Consider the following 21,556-nt stretch of genomic DNA (forward strand, 5'->3'; position numbering starts at 1 on the left):
ATCAGTTGAGGAATAGGTGGAAGCAATCTATGAATTTTGATAAGGTTTTTTGCATATTTTTCTCTTTTGACCTCGAGTTGGAAATATATTAACAAAAGGGCATAAAGCGTCTTTTATAAACCATATGTAACTAGGACAAATTGTTGCTTCCAGTGAGCAACAGTTGCACAAGTGTTTTGGGTAATAACTACTAACAAAGCGCATAACTTACAGGAATAAATATTTAAAGAAAATGGGGAAAAAACAACAAACGTTAGAGGAAAAAGGTTCAGAGTATGTTGCTGCTCTTTTGGGCTCTCCCTGTGCCTTCACCTATATTTTGAAGGAAAGAGATAAACCTGAAATGTGTGTAGATGTCTTTCATACTGACGTGGCTACGCTGATTTTTCTCTGCTTCTAGCACATAAACATGGGAAACTCATTTGTAAAAATGCATTCCTGTACAGTTCAGAGCTGTGAAGGTTTCATGCTAGTAAGGCTTTATTTGTACACTATACTGTTTGCTTCCCATAATACATCAAAATGTATTTCCAGAGGCGTATATAGCTGTCAGAGCAAATTAACAAAGTAAATTTTACAGTACTTCGTGCTTTTCTATTGCATTTGTTTCCATACTTAAATATGTAAGGTTCTGTAGCAGTGTGGTTGGCATGTGAGTCATCTGCACTGGAGATCCTCCAACTGGAGGGTCCTCCCACAGCAGCACATGGGTTGGTGGAGAAGTGAAGGTGCCCAGCACATGACAAGTCATTTTGCCTGTGTCTAGGTGTCACTTAGGGCTGAGGGAATGTCTGCTGAAAGTGCACAGGCAGGGGAGTTAGTGTTGCCCTCTATTTCCATAGTGCCCAGGCAGCTGGAGAGCGCCATGGAAAAACATTCAGGTGTCTGCATGTGGGAAGGCCCTACTGACTTGTACAGCTAGCTGTTTATCTGGCTATGATGTGTAATGCTGTTGGGATAAGCCAGCTCCAGGTTTCCTTAGCTCAAGCGCCATAGCACCCTGCTGCACTGCAGAGTGGAACCATCTCTGCAGCCCTGAACACTCAGCCCTCCTCTTGTGGGTAGGTAGGAACACCCAGAGAAGAAAGCCAGCAGGTTCTGCTTTCAGGCAGAAACCAGACCGATTATGTGTAACGAGCAGTGTCCTCAAACCGTACACCTGTCTTCTGCTTGTCTGGGACATTTCAGTGAATGGTTTTGCTTCCAGAAGGAAAATTATGCTTGTTATCTACTACGTATACCCCAAATGCCATCATCTTATGGAAAGTCTAAAAATGTTTGTTCATGCAGAGCTGAAAAGATTCTGCTTTAATATTCACCAATGTGCTAATCTGAATTGTTTTAAATGCAGGCTCAAGGACTGAGCATACGACGTGCATTCAGTCTAGTTCTCTCACCCAGCATTTTCCTGAGTATTTTCTTTGTATGCTCAGATAAAAGTATGGAAGTAAGATAAAATAAATACGTCTGGTATCCAGAAAGAGCTAAGTCTGCCTAGGGCTCAATTACTTAGTGCTACAGCTTTTGAAGTGGTTCTTATGTCTGTTGTCATCTTTCTATCAAATGCCATCAGAATGCTGCATAGAATATGATTTCATAAATCTTTCATTGAGATATTTTTGGGTGATCTGCCATTATGTTTCTGTAAGTACAGCTGAATTATATATTTATAGGGCCAGTCCTGACACCACAGAAAGCCAAGGGTACATTTGCCATTACTTTCAAACAGTTTAGGTCTGTGGGCTACCTTCGCTTCCATGTGTACATTCCCCTAAAAGTCAGCATGAGTACATTCATGTGAACAAAGTCAGAATTTGTTGGTGTTAAACTATGTTAATACTTTGCTAGGCAAAAACTGCTATTTAGGACTATCATTTTCTGTGGGGAAAGATTTGATTCCAGAGAGCATTTGATTTTGCAGTCATGCCCATCTGTGTCGAAATCAAATGCAAGACTGTGCATACCACAATCTCCCCTAGCTGCTTTTTAGGGCTGGGGGAATTATTGTGTAAAAGGATTTTTTCATTATTATTATTTATTGATGATTGTGGGAAAAAAAAAAAAAAGGAAAAAGCCTGCAGAGAAGGGCCTGGTATCTGATAATTTTGGTCATTTTGGTTTGATTCCAGCTGTGGCTGACAGTGTCATAGGCAAAGTGAGCAAAGCAGCGATATGACAGTGCTTGCAGGCACAGTCTGAACACCCCCTGCCCCAGTATGTCTGTTTCTTAGGTTCGACCTTGTCTTCAAATTTTGCTTGGATTAGTTTTTGACAAGATAACTTTGCTTCAGTTTCCATCTGTAAGCTTTGTATTTCTGTGTATTATAGAGAACTTTCTGCTGATTGTGGCATTGATTGAATATGATACCTGCTAGCAGTGCTAGGTAAAACAGTTTGATCACAGAGCTTTTTAAAGAGATGCTGAAAAGAGTGGATGCTCCTAGATTATCTCCCCTTCCCCCAGAAAACCCCATACTGCTCTTTATCTAAAGGATTTTCTTCCTTGAATAAGTAGGCCATAATTGTTACAAATATATAAATTCTATCCATTTTCGTATAGTAAACTAACAGCACATTTTACATTTCTAGTATGGAAAAAGCTTTATAGGATTACTTTTTCCACTCTCAAGAAACATATTAACTTATGAGCAGATCCATGTAATAATACATCTGCAATGAATTTAGGACCTACATGAGAACAGAAATTTTGCCTATCGGTGGCCATTCTCATCATTTCTAGAGTGAGCTTTGCATCTGTTAAATCATTTCAAGACCAAGCCACTGTAAATTGCTTGGACTTCTGTCTGTGCAGGGAAAAGCTGCAATCTGTGCTCACAAATGTTTGCTTAATATACCTTTTTTTCCACCTTACTGAATGCGTATTCATATAATTTCCTATGTGTTTACAGACTTCTGGCAGGTAACCCGGTATTGACTCACTCGACTAATCTGTAGTTATGACAAATTCTTTCTATATGCCCTGACTGCCAAAAATTCAGTGAGAGACAAGGCGATGCTCAGCTGTACTTGACAAAGATTTTGTTTGAGGCTGTGAAAGCCATCTTCAGTTTGGATATATTTTTAGTGGCAAAATTAATAGATACTTAAAATTCCCTGAGTTATTTCTCTTCTTTGATCTGTCTGTCAGCTTGACATGAATAGAACTTGCACCACTTTTGTGCTGATGCCTACTATCTTTTTTTCTTTTTCCTTTTTGCAAGGCAGGTTAAGCAAATGCATTAAGAGCCAAAAAAGCTTTTGGGAGTCCCCTTGCATTTATGTGATGAAAAGAACATTGAGTTTAAATGCAGTGTTGCTGTTAGAAACTGTGATGTTTGAAAACAAGTCTTAGCTATCTGGTTATTGAATCGGTTTTCAGAAATGGATGCAAGAGTTTAAATATTTATTTTAAGCATAGAAAATTAGTGTGGGTGCTGTTACTTTTGGAATGAAGTCCTGTGTTGCTTTTTTTTTTTTTTTCTCTCCTTAAAAACAAACATTTAAGGGGATACGACTGCCAAGAAATAGTGCATTTTTTTCCTTGAAATGAAGATATGGAAAGAGCATTGCCTTGTTGTCACTGCCTCTTCAGCACCTTTCTGTGCTCAGAGTTTCAGAGCTTGCACAAGTTCTGCGATCCCTCCAGAGATGTGATTTCTCCTCATTAGCAGATACTTTGGGACTTTTCCTGCTGACCTCATACCCCTCCTCAGCTAAAATGTCTGATGAGCCTTTCTTTAAGCAGCATCACAACTCTAGGCCTTCTCTGCTGAGTCTCAGCAGGTGTCCTAGGTAGTGAAATATTCTGTTTTTGGAGAGAGTGGAACAATGCTGGACCAGTGCTAAGGTTCACAAGGTAGTGGTGAGAAACAAGCCTTGGGGGCTGGGCTAGGCTTTTATGCAGATATTTGCTCTGACTGTTAGATGAGGAAGTGTGTCTGAAGGTGTTCTTGTCTCTCCCTTGGATTGGAGCAACAGTCCTAGAGTTTGTAACTCTTCATAGAATGATGATATTAGTGGGTGAAGGACAGCTCAACAACTTCTCATTTGTATTTGTTCCAAATAGTGCTCTTACTTGGGTCATGCCAACTGATCACTTTTTGAGTTCCTTGCACTTTTGCTAAAGGAGTGGTACAGTACAAGGTGCAATATAAGCCAGAATGCTGAGGGAATGCTTCCCTTCTGCCAGCCCTTGCTGTATTGCACATGCAAGTAATATTCTTACCTTAGTAGGTTTTGTTAATGCAAAATATTCATTAGAAAGAGTAGATCTGGAAAACAGGAAGATCAGGGTATAACAACAGGCTCTATTTGCAGACTGTGAATCCTGAGAGATCATGGTTGATTAGGTGTGTCACATGAAACAGCGCAGGTTGAAGACTGTGGGTGGACAGCTGTGAGATATGTTTACCTAGCTTTTTTCCTCCCACTTTTCTTTGTAATTTGACATTCAGAGGACCTTATCTCTTGGAGTCCCAGCAAACAAGTCAAATGACCTGTCCATGCCACTTGAGCTAACTGTGTGAAAGGGCTACAAAGCTGAAATTTGGAGCAACAGCTTGAAAAGAAATGAGAAAATACACACTTCAGCTAATGTAGGGAGCACTGAACATGAATTCATGTTACACATTGTAAAATAAATTGGAAAGGAAATGGTTCATTATTGCACATCATTTGTTCTTAATAACTCCGTATGAGATTAATAAACCTTAAAACTCCAGGTTTTAGAAGTTCTTCACGATAAGAGTTAAATGAAAGGAAATGGGAAATAGGAAGGGTAAAGCATTAGGGATTCAGTGCTTTATGTTTAACCAATGATCTCAGCAACAGTTCATAGTTTCAGTGGTTTCATCTCCTTAGCTGCATATTAAGCTTCAGCACTATTGGTTAATACATTGGAATAAATTAGAAATTCTTCTGTCAGTATTAAGCAAGTTGAAGTAAGTGTTCTTTTGTGAGAATGACTTTTCTCCAATCTCTGTGACCACTACAAGGTTTTCAACTGAGATAATGTGAGAGAAGTAGACAAAAACTGAAGTGCAGAGCAAGCCTAAGCACAGATTACTTAGGAGCAATTCACACATGGAATAAGATATCCAGTCACTCCAATTCTGTGGGAGCTAACTTTTGGAGTAGCAGCAGTGGAAGGATTCCAGAAGTGTTTCACCCTTTGTCCACCTTTCAGAGCAGCAAGAAGGACCTCTCCATGTGAGAATGGACAGCAGGACACATTCTCTCAAGGGACACAAGGGTGTTAGGAAAGTCCTCCAGATCTTACTGTAGAAGATGGATTGCATCTGCAGTCATATACATTTTCTTGTCTTAGATGAATTCTCCAGTGTTGGACCTTACAGAGTTCCCTCCCTGCCACTGTAGTGTTGTCTTAGTTGAGCGACAGTTTCTGCTTCTTAAGAAACTCAGGATGATCATTTTATTTTGGTTGCCATTATGAGATTTTTCTCCAGAAATTTCTGTAAAAAGAAACGTGTTGTTTCAAAGTATTCACAGAGGGTAAAGACCTGCATTGCTGCCTATAGCATGTGCTTTCTCTGAACGTTTCAAGCCACTGTGTTAGAGGAATTTGCATGAAGTGATGCTACATGCAATAGCTGTCAACAGAAATGCGAAGGCTGGTGTGCTTCTAATACAGAGTGCTATAATGAGCAGCACCACATCTACTCAAACTTCTGTTTAGAAAGAGATTATTCCAAACATTCACCCTTACTGAAAGGTCTGAATGCAAAGTAGTCAGATGAGGGGGAAAAGGAGAGCATTGTTAAAAATATATACACTTGGAAATCTCCAAAGAAAACCTCATTTTGGTGAGCCTAAGTACATTTCAAAGTGGCAGACTAAACGAAAAGCTTCGAGAAGGTGACTCTGGAAAATTAAACTCTATTTTCTTATTTAGAAATGCTCTTGGCTGTGAATAAGGTCACTCCCTTCGTTGGAGGTGGGTTATTCATCTATAAAGAAAGACTTACCCACTGAATTTGTCTTCTTTTCTGCTTTTGATCTATTCACAAGCTCATCATGAGATTTATTTGTTGTTCAGAAATCTCCCTGCTTTTTTATGCAATAATGTTCTCACATGAATAGCTGTCAAATAGCTGATACTGCTTGCTGCTTGGATGCTGGCATTGGACTCTACTGGCTAGTTGCCTGGGTTACCTGTGTTACCTATATCTGTTTCTTGTCTTAGGATATTCCTGATTCTACTCAACAGAATGCAAATTTTGAATAACTCAGTCAAATGTGAAATGCTAGCTGTGTTTTTGGTGACTGTTGATAAATTTAAGATTGAAAAATAAGCAACTATTCACAAATTTATTTGCACCAGATCTGAATGAAGAAAGCAAGCGCAAACCAGAGTCATAGGCTTTGAATTACCATTTATGTGTCGTTTGAACAACTTTCATGGGAAGGGCGTAGGGAGGAGAAAACAACTGTATTTCATTCATTCTCAGGATTCATTTCTAACAGGGATTTTTGAAAGTCTTTTAGTTATATACAACTTTCTTCCTACAAGGTAATTACAACCATATGAGAAATTTAATCTCTCGATGAGAGATTTAATCTCTAGATGTGTAATTTTAAAGCTGAAATATCCCACTAGGAGTTCTTGAAGTGGTGAATAGTCTTGCCCACGTGGTGCGGTTGCAGTCATGCAGTTACTCAGTTCCTTCTTTTTGTCCCTTGTGAGAGAGAGTGCCAATCAATCAGCTCTTGACAATGGTCAGTCTTCTCAAGACTCATTCTGAGAACATCTTCTTAGAGCTCTTTTAGAGAACAGGCAAAATCTCATTATTCATCTTACTGAAAATTGCCCAGTGAAGGCAAATATCAGCCTCTCAGCTATACCATGAGAAGGCTATATGAAATTGAATGGCTTGAGTGGCGTTTTTCTGGAAGAGGCAGATTTTGAAGTACTGAATCTGTGACATTAGCATCCAGAGTTCTAGGAGTGAAATTCTCAAATACAAAATGATATGAGGAGTGATTTTCTAAGTCTTCAAAACCATGAGATTACCAGACAACTTTCCCGACTGTAAAAATTTTTAAACATAATTGAATAACATTATTATTATTATTATTTTTTAAGATTAACTGTATGACTCTCACTGAACTTTTTCTTTTACTTCTTTTCAGTAGTCTGTTTTTTAATGCAGTCTGGTGTGTAAAGAATAGACACTGTGTTTACCCCAGAGTACAAGTCTGGAGTTAGCCAAGGCTTGGTTTATTCTATATCTTTCCAACCAACTGTAGATATCTGGAGAACAGTGTAGATCTAAAGCCATACAGCGGTGTTTTTTTTCTGGTACGCTGCTTCAGCTGACAGTGACCACTGATTCAGGGATTCTGAAGGAATATATCTACTGCATTAGTATATAATAGCACTTAAAAGCACTTTTTCTTCCATGAAATTGTTTACTCATTTTTGAACCCATGTAGACAATGCTTCATTAACATGACTAATTATTATTCATATATTTCAGTTAAATAAGAGAAAAAAATTATAACAACACTACATACTACTTTGTGCTTCTGGCACGATCTAGATCATTCTGTTGATATCTCTTGGTTAAAGAGCTATTTTTGCTCCTTCATTTGGCACTTTGATTCTTCATCTTGTTTTGGTCATTTGGCTAACAGAAAGGCATTTTAGTGAAAGCTTTTCAAGAACTACAGAATTTATAAGACACCTTTTCTACTGCTTTGTGTCATCTTGTAGCTTGCTGCATGGAACGATGACTTTGTCAGGAAGCTGCTGCCTTCCTGCTTTAAAAGTTCAACCTCCTTCTTGATCCCTTTTTCTGATTTGATTCACTTTCCACGGACACAAATAACATTGCTCCCATTGATATCAGCGTGCTTAATAAGACTTGTTTCTGTGCTGGCTGAGAGCTACTGTGGAGTGTTGAGCAGTGCCGTACTCACTGCTGCTCTAAATGTATACTGTAAGACTTATGAATGGAAGCAGAAAGTTTTTGTTCTCCTATAAATGAGTAATCTTCTTCTAATGAAGGAGGGACTAGTACTTGAAAGAGACTACAGTGGAAAAAAGCTGACATCATCTGTCATATTTATCATAATTTGGAAGCTTCTTAGTGGTCATCTAACGTATTTCTTTACATTGTCTAACATGAGGTGGTAAACAGGAACAAGAGACTTAAGGTGATGGGGGACTTGCAGTTTTGGAGGGATTGGGTGGAGAAGATATGTAGAGGAAGGAGGTGTCTGAAGGGATCACAAGGACAGTTGAGATGTCTTGGTACTGGCCCCATGAGAAATCCAGGAGCCTACCTGTAAGGTGTAGTAAAGCCATAATTCGCTCTAAAGATAAAGTGGAAGTAGTGGGATAGAATATTGCTGTTGCTTGTAGTGGAACCAAGTGTTCGGGGCTGCAGGGTGGGCAGAAATCTGTAATTTCAATATTTTGACTATGCTAGAGAGATGTCAAAGATTTAAATCTGAATGTGAAAGCCTGCGTGCCCCAATTTGTGCTTACGTTCACCAGCCTACACATAATGATGATTAAATTATCATCTATTTACCTTCAAGGAAAGCTTTTAAAATTTTATTAATCTAAACAGCAGTTTCTTCATTAAGTCACTCTAACTGCAGTAGCAGTTATCTTCTATATGTTATAAACGGATATAATAGCAGCTGGGGTTACTGTAGTTTACCACACAAAGAGAGGCATGTGCTAAGTGTCTGTGCATCTAGTCTATAAAATGTACCTGTATATAGTTAATATTTAATCTCCTTCTCAGTATGCTTCTGTGTTTTTAGGCTTTGTGAGCAAGGCTTTCTAAAGCCTGCTGAGCCTTGTTATGCACCAGACCTTCTTTAGGGGTGTGTGTGAGTGGGAGGGTGGGGGGATTGTGTATTACTGAGCAATAGGCTGAAGATGGCAGCATTGGGTGAGCTATCTCATTTTCTTAGCTAAGCAGAGCTCTCTTAAAATACAGTAATTGTAGCTGTTACGTATGGCAAACTTATTAAAAAAAAATAAAATTAGCTTTTCATTTAAAGGGCTTTTTTAAATACTACGGCTTAATACCACAAGTTAGTACAAGGTAGGTGTCTTATCATCAGTCCTCCCAAGTGAGGACAAAGTTATGGCCACTCTGACAGATCTGTAATAGACAAACACCAGACTCCCCCTTTTTAGCTGTTGTTTGCTTTCAAACTGAAAATGACTGTGATCACTGTGCTTTATGAGCATCCCAGTCCTGCTGTATATCTGTCAGGATGTTCGTGTTCACCACTCTCATTCTTTTAAGAGAGCTAAGGGGGCTAATTCAAAGACTCTCGTGGGGTTTAAGTGTGAAGCTGAGCAGTTCATTGCTGACAGTGACAGCATACAGAACCAGGACTGCAGCCCCCAGAAGGTTTTTCTGGCAAAAACTCAGTTAATATTCTTCATGATTGCAGGTGTCTCGGTTTCACTCAGTGATGCCTGTGTTGTTTTGCGTATCTGGTTGTTTGTTCCTGAGATGTCTTTTTTTGAAAACCAGTTATTTTGGCATCTGCTAATTGTACTTAATGAACAATTAGATGCCAGCTTGGCTTACATAAGTCAGTAACAAAGTCAGAAGGGGAACTTTGGTTTCTTGTTTGACAGTGTTGTGCTTTCACCTCCTTTTGTGGATATCTGCGCTTCGACTGCTTTACTGGAACCTAACTTAAGGCATCTTAAGTCACTACAACCTTTCTTTCTTCATAGATGACTGTGCAGGTTTAGATCAGACACGGGGCTCATGTTTTTATTCTTTTTTATCATGGTTTTCTCCATAGTGCCATGCTGGCTCTACAGGAACTTTTATAAGACGCAGAGAAATGAATCATATCACAATTCCTAAACATTCATTGAATTTAAAAGAGCTGCTAATTACTGCTCTTTCACGTTTAGGATGCAGTCAGTCTAGAAGAGTGGGGTTTGTGAGAAGGGTAGGAAGTGACACAACAAAAATCATCCGGTTAGGATTTGTCTTTAAGATATGCAGAAAATGTTAAGATTTAGTATCAAATGCTGAGTTGAAACTTATCCTGAAAAGAAACATAAGCTTCACCTGTTACGTAGTCACTTGAAACTGCAGTGTAAATTTGTATTTCGTGCAAGACCATGTAAAGCTCTTGGTTTCAGTGGAGCTGTACTGCTATGCACAGATACTGAAATTGTCAGACAATATAATAAATGATTACATATGTGCACACAAATGGTATGTATGTGTATATATGCATACAGAATTTTTGTAGAAGTTGATTTGTAATTTCCTAAAACCTTTATATGTAGGAATAGTTACTAACAATCTCATCTGTTTCACCTGACATCAAAAACAATCTTGCTGCATCATAGCCACACCAAACGAAAGCCCAGTACCATAGGAACAGTTGTGATTGTTGTCTTCTGGTTTTATTGGATGCTGAAATGTCTATACTGTTTACGGTCTGCCTAATGTTTCACTTCATTAGGTGAATACAGCAAAATTAGATGCATTACTGTTTATGCTGATTTAACTAACGTCTTTCACAACATCTCATCAGCTCAGATATGTCATCTGCCTTCTGGTTACGTAGGTTGAATGTAGACCTAGAGAACAATTGTAATGGATGAGCCAACTGAATTTGCTGTACTGACTGTAATTTTCTTTCTGTCATTTAAGATGCCAAGTGGCACATTAGTTTTTCGTTTCTGATGAAGTAAAATTCAGTGAGGAGTATGACATTGATTCAGGAAGTTCATTCTAACACAAGACAGCACTTAGATACAAACTTGTGTGCTCTGAACTAGATCTTGGAGGTCTGCAGAGGTACTTAGGCAGACCAAGTACCTTGGAGGATTTTCTTTTAGAGCTGTTCTCTTGTTTCAGAAGGTGTTAGAAGTTTCTGCAGATTCATGTGTGCCCTTGATAGCTAAATCATCATAGAATCATGGAATCACAGAATGGCTTGGGTTGGAAGTGACCTCAAGGATCATGAAGCCCCAACCCCCCTGCTGCAGGCAGGGTCACCAACTTCCATATCTAATAGTAGACCAACCTGCCCAGGGCCCCATCCAACCTTTCTGTTCTTACCTGTCTGTTCCTAACTGGCCATTCCTGTGAACTGTCTGGGTGCCCAAAAAAAAACAATCTAGTATTTTTGTGCAAAGCTCCGTTACTGCAGAAAATGATGTGTAAAATATTTTATCTGAATTTATATTAAAGACAAGAAATTCTGAAAAAGTGGAGCAACTAAGTAAATATGGCACCGGCTGTAATGGCTGAAATGCTTTTTATTTATTTATTTTTTAAAATCTACACTGTATATATCTGTATATCTATATGTTTTACAGTGCTATTTTTTTACAATTGAATTTGGTCTTTGCAAGCAAGAAGGACAGCTACGTGCTTATGGGGCAGGACTTCTATCTTCTATTGGAGAACTAAAGGTACGTTGGTTGATATGCTCTTAAAGCAGAATCAAGTTTCTTTTAATCTTAATAAAATTACAATTGGATGCAAATATTTTGACTTGAAAATAAGAGTTAAGCTTATCAAGATGAAAAGCTACCTTTTAAATGTGATACTGAGCTGAAAAATTCATTTGGCGTATCAGCTGGCACCTGAAGCATGAAATGGATTTGTAAGGACTGAAGTACCAAAGTAACAGTAAGATACAAAACTTATTTCTGTTTGAAATTTAAGAAATAACGCTTGTATTCTGGGTAAATGGAGGCTCAGTTAAGTGCATATCGGACTCTGAAAGCTTTACTTAGAAGAAAAGCATGATTTTTTTGTAGGTGAAAAAACTGTTTTGAAATGTGGCACAATTCTGTTGGAAGTAATGCAAAATATTTCGGTGAATTTGTTCCTGATATTAAAAGAATGTTTATTAAGGTCTTGATTCAGTAGATTGTTTGTTTTTAAACTTAAGGAGTGCATGTATGCTTATACTGGACTTGAAGTATATGCTTGTGTTGCAATACACAGAGACTTATAAAGACAAAAGTCTTTGACCTTTCATGGTGTAACTGCAGTAGATCAGTTATTACCTATTTTTAGACATAGAGAACAAGCAAAAGGTATTTTGTCAGGAGTTTAATATTTTGAGATACAATACACCTCCCTGTTAGTACAGGACACAGATGAACTCTTGATGGCTTTTGTTTAAAAACCTGGTTTCAAAAAGCATATGTAGAATAGTGTTTACACGTTGCTTTGAAATGTATCTGCTGTTTATTTGCATTTGAACATCTTTCTGCCCATTTTCAGTGAAGTACCTGGCATTTTAATAGAAGTATCTTAGTCTCTTTTTACTGTTTTACCTGTAATTGAGATTATTAATGGTGGAGCTCGGTAGTCGGATTGCTATTCTTTTATTAAAAGGCCTGTGTAAGGGGGTTAAAGAAAGACACAGAAAAAAGGTCAAAGAAAATTATTTTTTCCAGTACATATATATTTTTAATTTGATTTCATTATAGTTGTTCTCAGTTCAGTGCATACTTCTGCCACAGAAGCATTCAGTATCAGCTTGAAACTGTTGTATCTCCGCAGTGCAAAAGATGATTATACACAGAGAACTGAAAGTATCCCACTTGTTATCCCCTTGCCCAACAATGTTCGGTGTGATCTCCAAACTGTGCAGGTTTCTGCAGAGAATCAGGGCTTTTATTTAAATTCACAGTTACAGCTGTTAAGCGATGACCCTGAAAATACCTGTCACACCATTTACAAAATCTAAAGGCATAAAAGCAAGGAAATAAATAGTCAAGAACATAATAAATCTTGTACCATCAATGTCACAAACAAACACATTATTCTTATGGTGTGTGCATATTCTGTTACCACACAGAAATCGTAACTGTGATCCCAGTTTTCTGTTCCTCACTCAGCAGTAGTCTCAGAGTATAAGTGCAAAGAATAATCCTTTGAAAAGCAACAGTAAAAATTAAATAAGGTGTACATTAATGGAGTATACTGATTGGCTTCAAAGGTCAGGGCATGCATCATAATAATTTTGCCATATATCAAAGATACTATACAATTTTCTATTACATTACATTTATATTTCATAGATCTTAAGCCAGAAGGGACTATTAGATCATCTGGTTTGACCTCTGGTGTATCATAAGCTGTTAAGTTTCATCCATATCTTGAACGCACTGCACACAGGGACCGCAGTTAGACTGAAACATTTCAGTTATTGAGAGACTGAGCACTTGTGTGCTGCAGGCACAGAACACCACCATACCACAAATATCCACAGTGTCCATAAAGGGACCAATAAGGTGAAAAACATCCAGTTTTTGTGAAATTGTGCTCTAGGGCAGAAGTGAAAGTAAGAGGAGAAGGGGAAGGGAAAAAGCAAGGCAAAAAACTAAGTTTTCTGCTAATCTGACAAAGGGAGGAGCTCTTTCTAGGCCAGAAATCTGGTGCTGAATATGCTTCTTGTCAATGAGGTATATCAGCCAGGTGTTTAGGAAAAAGAATTTGTGGGCACCTCATAGCTCTGTTGCAGAGCCTTGCATCAAGCCATTGCTGGTCTCTGACTTTTCACCAGAAAACAACCTCTTCAGACAGCAGTGCTTGTGGCCCCACTGTCCCCTCTATGAAGAAGTTAAAATGTTTATTTATCCTTGTCACTTGAATGGTATATCTTGCTATGGGGTTGAATTTTGCTCCCTTGACTTTACAGGTACTTGATATAAATACGCTTCTGTCAGCAAGAAGTAAAACCCCTCTCTAGCTGCCCTCCCTATAGTTATTTGTTCAATGCAGCAGTATTTACAGGAAACAAGAAATTTCTATGGCCAACTATATTTGGGACTTTCCCATGAGTGAAATATTTGTTCAGTTATCCCGACTTCTATGTTCCACTGTTCCACCATGCGAAATCTGGTCAGTAGCTTTAGGAAAAGAGAACTAAAAGCTAGAGAAATGTGGGCATCATCCTGTCAGTATAGGATTTCCTTCAGTTGTTTTTTTTTTCCCTACTCAGACATCAAATTTCAGATATTGAGAAGTGCACCACCTGATGAAGTGTGTGCTGAAGAAGCATCAAGCAGAAATTTTGGAAAGCACAACAAAATAAGGTGAAAGATAAGATTAAAAATGAAGCCTAGGTGGGGAGGAATAATACAGTAGGTAGTTATAAATACTCTGCCTAATAGTCATTTTAACACCACCTAGTGCTTTTACACTGTATGTGTTTGGGACTTAACGTTAAGGCAAAAATAACATTTCATTTATTGAAACTATTTCTAAAAGGCAGTCGAAATGTCTTTGGAAATTTTAATCCATTTACATTATAGGATGGTCTTGTGAATTCTTTGATTAAAAGAACGATCCTATCAGCTTCAGTTGGCTGTACATCAAGTCATTTATCCCTATTGTATGCTTCTGTATTTATCAGAGAGGTGGCCTTCAAATCTTTCTGTACAGATTTTTAAGTCAAATACAATATCCAGTCATGTTTCCTTTTAATGATAGTTTATATTAAGAGAAGGCAATGTCAGCTTTTATAACCAGAAAGATTCAAATCCAAGCTTTGGTTCTGTTTACTGAAGAGGATTAAGAGGATGGAGATTTCCATTCCAGATGGCCATTATAGTGCTTTTTTAAAATAAAGATTCATTTCATAATTTGTCTAAACATTATGTAAAATTATACTGATAACAACAACAGAAACCTCTGATGAAATCATATCATAAATCTGGAAGTGTCCTATGCTGAAAATCACAAGCAGAATAATGCAGAATAGTATTTAGGAACAGGTTTTCTAAAATTATATTCTCTCACTGAACAACAAGGTGATAAAATCAGTACTGGCACACAGACAACTTCTCACCAGTGTTCTTGTTCTGCCCTCTTGAAATCCTCAGACAGTGCAGTATTTATAACTCAACTCAACTTTACCGCTCACTAGTTGAAGCTCTTTTTTCCTCTTTTTCCTTTTCTTTCTTCTTCTCTCTTAGTCTTTTTTTTTTTTTCTTTTTCTTTTTTTTGTGAAACTGAAAATCTCCAAGTTGTTACAGTCCGTTTTTAATGCTTAAAGGATTAAAGGAGAAAGCACAGACAAAATTTATTTACGACGTGTCAGTGATAGTTATCACTTAGGAAATGAGTGATTGTTGCTCCATGAAAATGCCTGGTGCCATCTGAGATGCCCCAATATATTTAATTAGCTCTTTATCTGGAGGTCCTATTCAATAGCTTCCATCCCTGTACAGATACCTCAGACATTCTAGACCCTAGAAGCCTATGGTTATGTACCTGAATCTTTTGTTTTTTGCCTTTGGTCTAGCAGGACTGGAGGCTTTTCTGTAGTGCTACTCTTATTCGCTAGAAAAGTAATTGTCTAATTCTGGAGGTGTTCCATTGTTTAATATTGCTGTGTTTCTTGGGAAATAATTGCAATCTGTTTGCAAGTTTCACTTTGAACTCCTGTTGTTTAAACCTAAGAAGAATCGCCAACAACTCTATTAGTGTAAGCCTAGTTCAGCTTTGGAGTCAGCCTTGTCCTGACCATCCTAGTTCATGCTAGATATTTTATGATCTGCACAAAGGTTTGTCTGCATCCCCTGCTCAGTTGCTGAGTGGTAGCATTGCTGGTGTCAGCACATCAAGTCAGTAGTAGGCTTTTCAGGCACTAGGCTGCAGGGTTTCAAATCACTGTCTGCAATATTGGAGGTACTTCCCATTGCTCTGGTCATCATGACTATGCCTAGCTGATCCAAGAGCCAGAAAGCTGTATTTTAGAAGAGATCTCCATTGGGAATTCAGCAGAATCTAGGCACTTCATTCCCAAACAGCGGTGAAGAGTAATTAATCAGATGTCAACTAACTTGGAAGTCATATCTGAATTTACTCTCTCTTTCCCAGTTGCATGTTTCCTGGTGTCTGCACATCCCAGTTGCTTTATGAAGCAGCAGCTGTTCATGCACACACTAAGCTGGGATCCACAAAGTAGGAGTTATTTCATATAGATGATCTGAGGAGAATAACCTCAGAGAGTTTATTTTTTCTCAGAAGACATCTACTCTGATAAAGAATTAGCATTTACTTCCCTTTAAACTCACCTCTTTTATATAATTAAAAGTTCAGTGTCAGTGATGTTGCTGAATCTTTTCTCACCTTTGACAGCTTTGATCCTCAATTTCTGTCCAAAGTGTGTATATGCCTCAGCAGATACCATTAGTGAGGAGAGTCACATAGAATCACAGAATAGCTCATGTAACCGATGGCTAGCTAGAAACAGCAAACTTTGTGAGAAGGAAATGATACATGTTCTAAAGAAAGTTAATTCCCAGACATTTTAAGATCTCATACATTAATTTTTCATGTATTTATTTTTGGAGAAAGAGAAGGTGGGAGGAAGAGGTTCTTGTTCCAATTTTATGTCCTGTTATTTGGCAACAGCAGGTTGAGAAATAAGTAGTGTGATATTTTCAGAGCCTTTCACAGGGGTTTAGGAATGTGCATAAGCGAGAAGAACTCAAGTAAACAGCATGGTTAATACCTTACTCTGCTGTAAAGAACGTCTATGCAGGAATATTATGAAGAAATAAGAGACTCCTTCATACTTCAGAGATCTTCTCTCTCCATGTCATTTCTCGATGCTTTTTGTGCATGTTTTCCCTGTGGATATATAGTAGGGGACGAAAGAAAGTTGACCTACATATGCTTTCCTTCCTCACCTTGTGTTTCTGTATAGGACACTGAGGATGAAAATGCATGTACCTTAAGAGTTAAAGTAGGTGCAAAAACTAACCACAAGTATCCAAGGGGAAAGAAGAGGTAGAAATAAATTTTGTTGTAAAATGTCTCAGTACCAGATTTTCAGATTTGAAACCTCTGTTTTTGAAATCTTTCCAGTGACTTTTGCCAGTCGTGTAAAGAGAGCAACTAATCTGGAATCTCTTCCTTGAGCAACATAATTTGATGTCTCATCTTTATACTGTCTGCTCTGTACCTATCTGTGCCCGTATTTTTGGCTCTTTTTCCCTTACAGTATTAAAATGATGATCATAACTCGTGTATGTGGTGGTAGGGCAATGCGTTTCATCAGCACACAATACACAGGCAGTATTTAGTGGGCTTTCAGATACATAGTTTCACTTTTAAATTCACTGTCAGAAAAATAATATGTGAATTTGGTCTGAAAATGTAATGCAAAGGTTCTATGAGTGATTTGGTCAGACTCAGTTCACCTACCAAGTTGATGATCAGTTCTGCCTGTGAATTGACATTTGTGGACATACATGTTTATAGCCGTAGATAATTTTCCAGCAATGTTTTTTTTATGACTTTCTCATTTCTATCTGAAGATTTATGTCTACACAGCAGGTAGATTTCTAATCTGCTCTTTAGTATTTTATTAGTTAGGTGAAAAAATGACTCATAAAAGGAATATTTTCTAAGTAACAAATTATTTATTCTGTTCACACTGGGAGATTACTCTGTGTAAAACAAGAGAGGCTACCAAATGACTGAAGAAAATACAGAACGGTGATATAAAAGTTGAATACGTAAACTGTTTTGTAGATACAAAGCAATATCAAAATACAGTTTAACAGAGCCAGTGGTCTATTTTGCAGCACGCTCTTTCTGACAAGGCCAAGGTGAAAACATTCGATCCGAAGACAACCTGTTTGCAAGAATGCCTTATCACCACTTTTCAGGAAGCTTACTTTGTTTCAGAAAGTTTTGAAGAAGCCAAGGAAAAGATGAGGTAAACTATTTCCCTTGACTCTAAAATCTAATTTCTCTTCTTCAGTGGTAGATGAAAAAAGAGGTGTTAATTTTCTTTTTTCTTTCAGGGACTTTGCTAAATCAATCAATCGTCCCTTCTCTGTGTATTTCAATCCATATACGCAAAGCATTGAGATTCTGAAGGATACCAGGAGTATAGAAAATGTTGTCCAGGACCTCCGCAGTGATCTAAACACTGTATGTGACGCGTTAAGCAAAATGAACAGATATTTAGGGATTTGATATATGCCCCTCTGTGATTTGCTGTCAGCTGCTTATACTGTAGCTATCCAAGTGACGTCACATGACATGGCTAACTTTTAAAACTCATCAATTCGCTCTTCTGAGCTTGGCCTGTGGCTTGCATCATTGTGTAGCTTTGTCTAATTGTAAAGTGCAGACAAAACAAGGCAGTACTAATTTGTAAATTCTCCATGGAGTGTGGCAGCATATAGCCAGCAATTCCTCAACACAGCATCGTGTACAAGTACACCAGTAAAAGCTTGCCTGGCAATGAATTTGTTTCTTTAAGATTATTCACTTTGATGTGTAAGAAATGGTGTTCCTGGTTTCTTTAAGTCTAAGATTATTTCTGTGTAATCCCTTTCCAACTGTAAGAATCCAGAAAAAAAAAAAAAATATTTGCAACATTTTCCATTTTCCTTGTAAGAGAATGTGTATTTGGTGGCGATGACAGTGTTTTGCCCATATATTTGTAACAGAACTGAGTGTCTCTTGTGACTGAACAGTACAATTTATGTATGTACCAATGCAGCGATCAGGAAGGCTACGTATCGGTACTAAAATGTCTGTGAGGATTATGAGAAAGCACTACTGACAAATGTTCAATGTGGCTAAGTAATTGCAAAACAGCAATGGTAATAAGAAGAAAAATAAAACCTCTGACAGTTCATGCACAGGGGTAGTGATAGTTCCATACATGTATTGTCTGTGACAATCCTGAGCATACTTCCACTGCAGGGATTATCTGGAAACAAGAGTGGAAGCACCTTTGTTAATTCCAGGTTGTTAGATGTGAATATAAAGCCATTCTACATCACTGTGTGCCTTCTGCATTCCCTCGTCTTTTGAACATAGACCTCTTGCATTTCATGCATAATTTGCCTTTCCTCATTATGCCACGTTCAACCTTGACATGGGCATGCATGACTGAGTCTACATCGTATCAGTATCAGTAGATATGAAAAGGTGAATATGGAAGTTGTTATTTAATTATAGCCAGGACAATTATCAGTTAGCAGATTACTTGTGGGGTGCTTAAATCATACAGACACCTAAGCTGCCTAGCTTGTACCAGATGGATGCAGGTAATGCCTGAGTTAATGAACTCTATGTTAGCAAGCTCTGACAGAAGTACAAGCTCTGTCTGGGGAGCACAGTGTGGAAATATTTGAGCCGGCTCTTATCTGGAAGCAATAATTATGCATGTCTTTCCTTTATCTGAGTTATTCTATTCTCCTATTAGCCAGAATAATGGAGAGTTGACCATATTGTATGGATCCCTAGTAATGGAAACTGCATGGCTTATGCAGATCATGTCAGTACAGGTGAAAGTTCATGGCTTGTCTACTTACGTGGAAAATAGATATCTATTGAAGCTGCTCTCTCAACTGAGAGGCTCATGCAGATACTCTTAAGTGTTGCTAGGAATTTCAGCATGAAGAGAGCACCACTTGATAGTATCAGCACATCCTTAAGTAAGAGGCAATCTATAAGGATAATTTTCATAGGGAAATCTGCCACCTCCTCAAAGATAACCACGAGATAACAGAAAGCGCTCTATTCTCTGGATGGTCCCCGCTGCATTCTAATGCTGCTGTTAATAGGGTGTGGAAAAATCTAGTTTTAGATCTAACCATGACTGCCACTGGTATAAATGAAGAGCTGTTGAATTATCCCTTGGGGATCAGCATGCTGGAGGAGTTTTTTAACTTCCTGACATTAGTGCTGACTCCATTAACTAGCACTTATCGTAGAGGAGTCACCAGTAGGCTTGGCATAGAAGTTTCTTCCTCTTTCTTTGGATAGAATCTGATGAACCCCTTGTAGCCCTTTCTGGAGAAAATGGACTGAACTGATACTTACTTTAAATGATCTGGAAAATCATTGCACAAGGAACAGTAGTTCTTAGTTCAAGACCTGACGAAGTATTGTTAGTATTGTTGCTTGCTTAAATAAAGGCACAATGAGTTAAGAGATACGGGGTTTGCAAAATTATTGAGTTTTTTCCTTTGAATCAAAATTACACAGGAAAGCTTTAAGTACTTAAAATATCTGGATTTATTCTTGACTTGTATGAGCAGCATAAAACAAGGATTGCACAGAAGTAAAACAACAGAAGCATATCTTTGTTTTGTTTTGTACTGTTAACAAGTAAATCTTATTATGGATTAGGGAGAAACCCTTGAAATCCAATAGTCATTTCAGGGCTAATGATGGCAAGGAAACTGTCTACAATGAAGATATAATGTCAATGAAACAGAACATTGTCAACGGATAATGGGCTCCTGCTGCTAGATATATGCTTAATCCAATGATTTTATTTCTATTATACAACATGATTAAAAATAAATTAAATATAATGAGCTGAGGAATAATAGTGATTTAGAGAGACAATTGCTCATTGTTCTTACATAGAAAAGCTGGGTTCTTACAGGCTACAGGGCAAACTTGCTTTGGGCTTCAGCCAGTCAGCAGTCGGGAATTGGAAAGAAGGCTTTAAAAAGTGCACTATTGCACTTTTATGAATCAAATAGTTCCAGCTTAGCTGACATCTTTCTCTGCGGTTTTTATTAGCAAATTAAGATCAGCCATGCAGCAATCTCCTTGGATGACAAGCTCATTTAGGCATAATGAGGGAATTATTGACAGTTATCAAATTACACTAACGTTTCATTTAAAATAGACCATATTTATCTAAGGTGCTTGTTTAACTTTAGTGAGCTGGACTCTGGAAATTGGACTTCTTGCTTAGGCTCATTTATTTCCTGTGTAATTCTGAACTAATGCTTTATGGGTCCAAGATATATGTTCTTGCTTTGCCTGCATAGAGTAAATGGGCCTGAGCTTAATGAATGTAAAACATTGCAGTGTTTACTACCATGCAAAGTCTAAAATGAAAAACAGCACTCTGAGACATTGCAGCAAATACAAATACCAAGTTTCATTTGCAAGCCAAGACATGGTTCATGCGTTTCATTTCATTTATTTGGTGGAGGGAATGGAGTGGGGAAAGTGTTAACACAATATATTGTGTTTTCTGTTGTGTTTTTCTCTCTACGCTTCAAGATCTGTTTAGAAGCCTGTTTTAAGTTTAGGCCTTCAATACACTTTCATGACATGGGATGTCCTCCTTTCTCCTTGCAATGATTTCCTAAAGTCATGGAGAAAACTCTAGAAACATACCATACTGAAATGTGTATTTACTATAATGGATTATAGAAGATTTCACGTCTTTGAGAGGATAGCCTGGATCTGTGTGCCAAAGCTGGTGAAGGCTTTCAGCTATGGGCTGCTGGTACAAATCCAGCCCAGTCAGCAGCTACTGAGAGCTATCACCAGCAGCAGCAGCAGCCTGGCCTCTGTGTGATGAGCTTGGAAGCTGAGATAGTTTCGTTTTGAGTAGAGAAGACTAAGGAGACACATGATCACCTTTTTCAAACACATAGAAGTAGCTGCAAAAATAGAAGGGAAAAACTTCTCCAGCCTTAAGAACTAATGGACTTAAATTGCAGGACAGGAGCATTAAGTTCTGTAACGGTGAGGACAGTGAAACCTGGAGGACAGATTGCATAGGG

The 21,556-nt window shown here is 38.0% G+C and overlaps 1 protein-coding gene across 1 annotated transcript in view; it reads left to right on the forward strand.

Moving 5' to 3' along the window:
* The window catches only part of TPH2 (tryptophan hydroxylase 2), a 50,145-nt gene extending 29,210 nt beyond the window's left edge, over nt 1-20,935 (forward strand). The window contains exons 9-11 of the mRNA XM_072337165.1: nt 11,342-11,437; nt 17,585-17,718; nt 17,807-20,935. Of these exons, the coding sequence (XP_072193266.1) occupies nt 11,342-11,437; nt 17,585-17,718; nt 17,807-17,981 (405 nt within the window). The 3' untranslated portion in view covers nt 17,982-20,935. The remainder of the gene's footprint in view (nt 1-11,341; nt 11,438-17,584; nt 17,719-17,806) is intronic.
* Nucleotides 20,936-21,556: the final 621 nt, after the last annotated feature.

This window comes from Excalfactoria chinensis, chromosome 1 (assembly GCF_039878825.1).
Source record: "Excalfactoria chinensis isolate bCotChi1 chromosome 1, bCotChi1.hap2, whole genome shotgun sequence".
NCBI lineage: Eukaryota > Metazoa > Chordata > Aves > Galliformes > Phasianidae > Excalfactoria > Excalfactoria chinensis.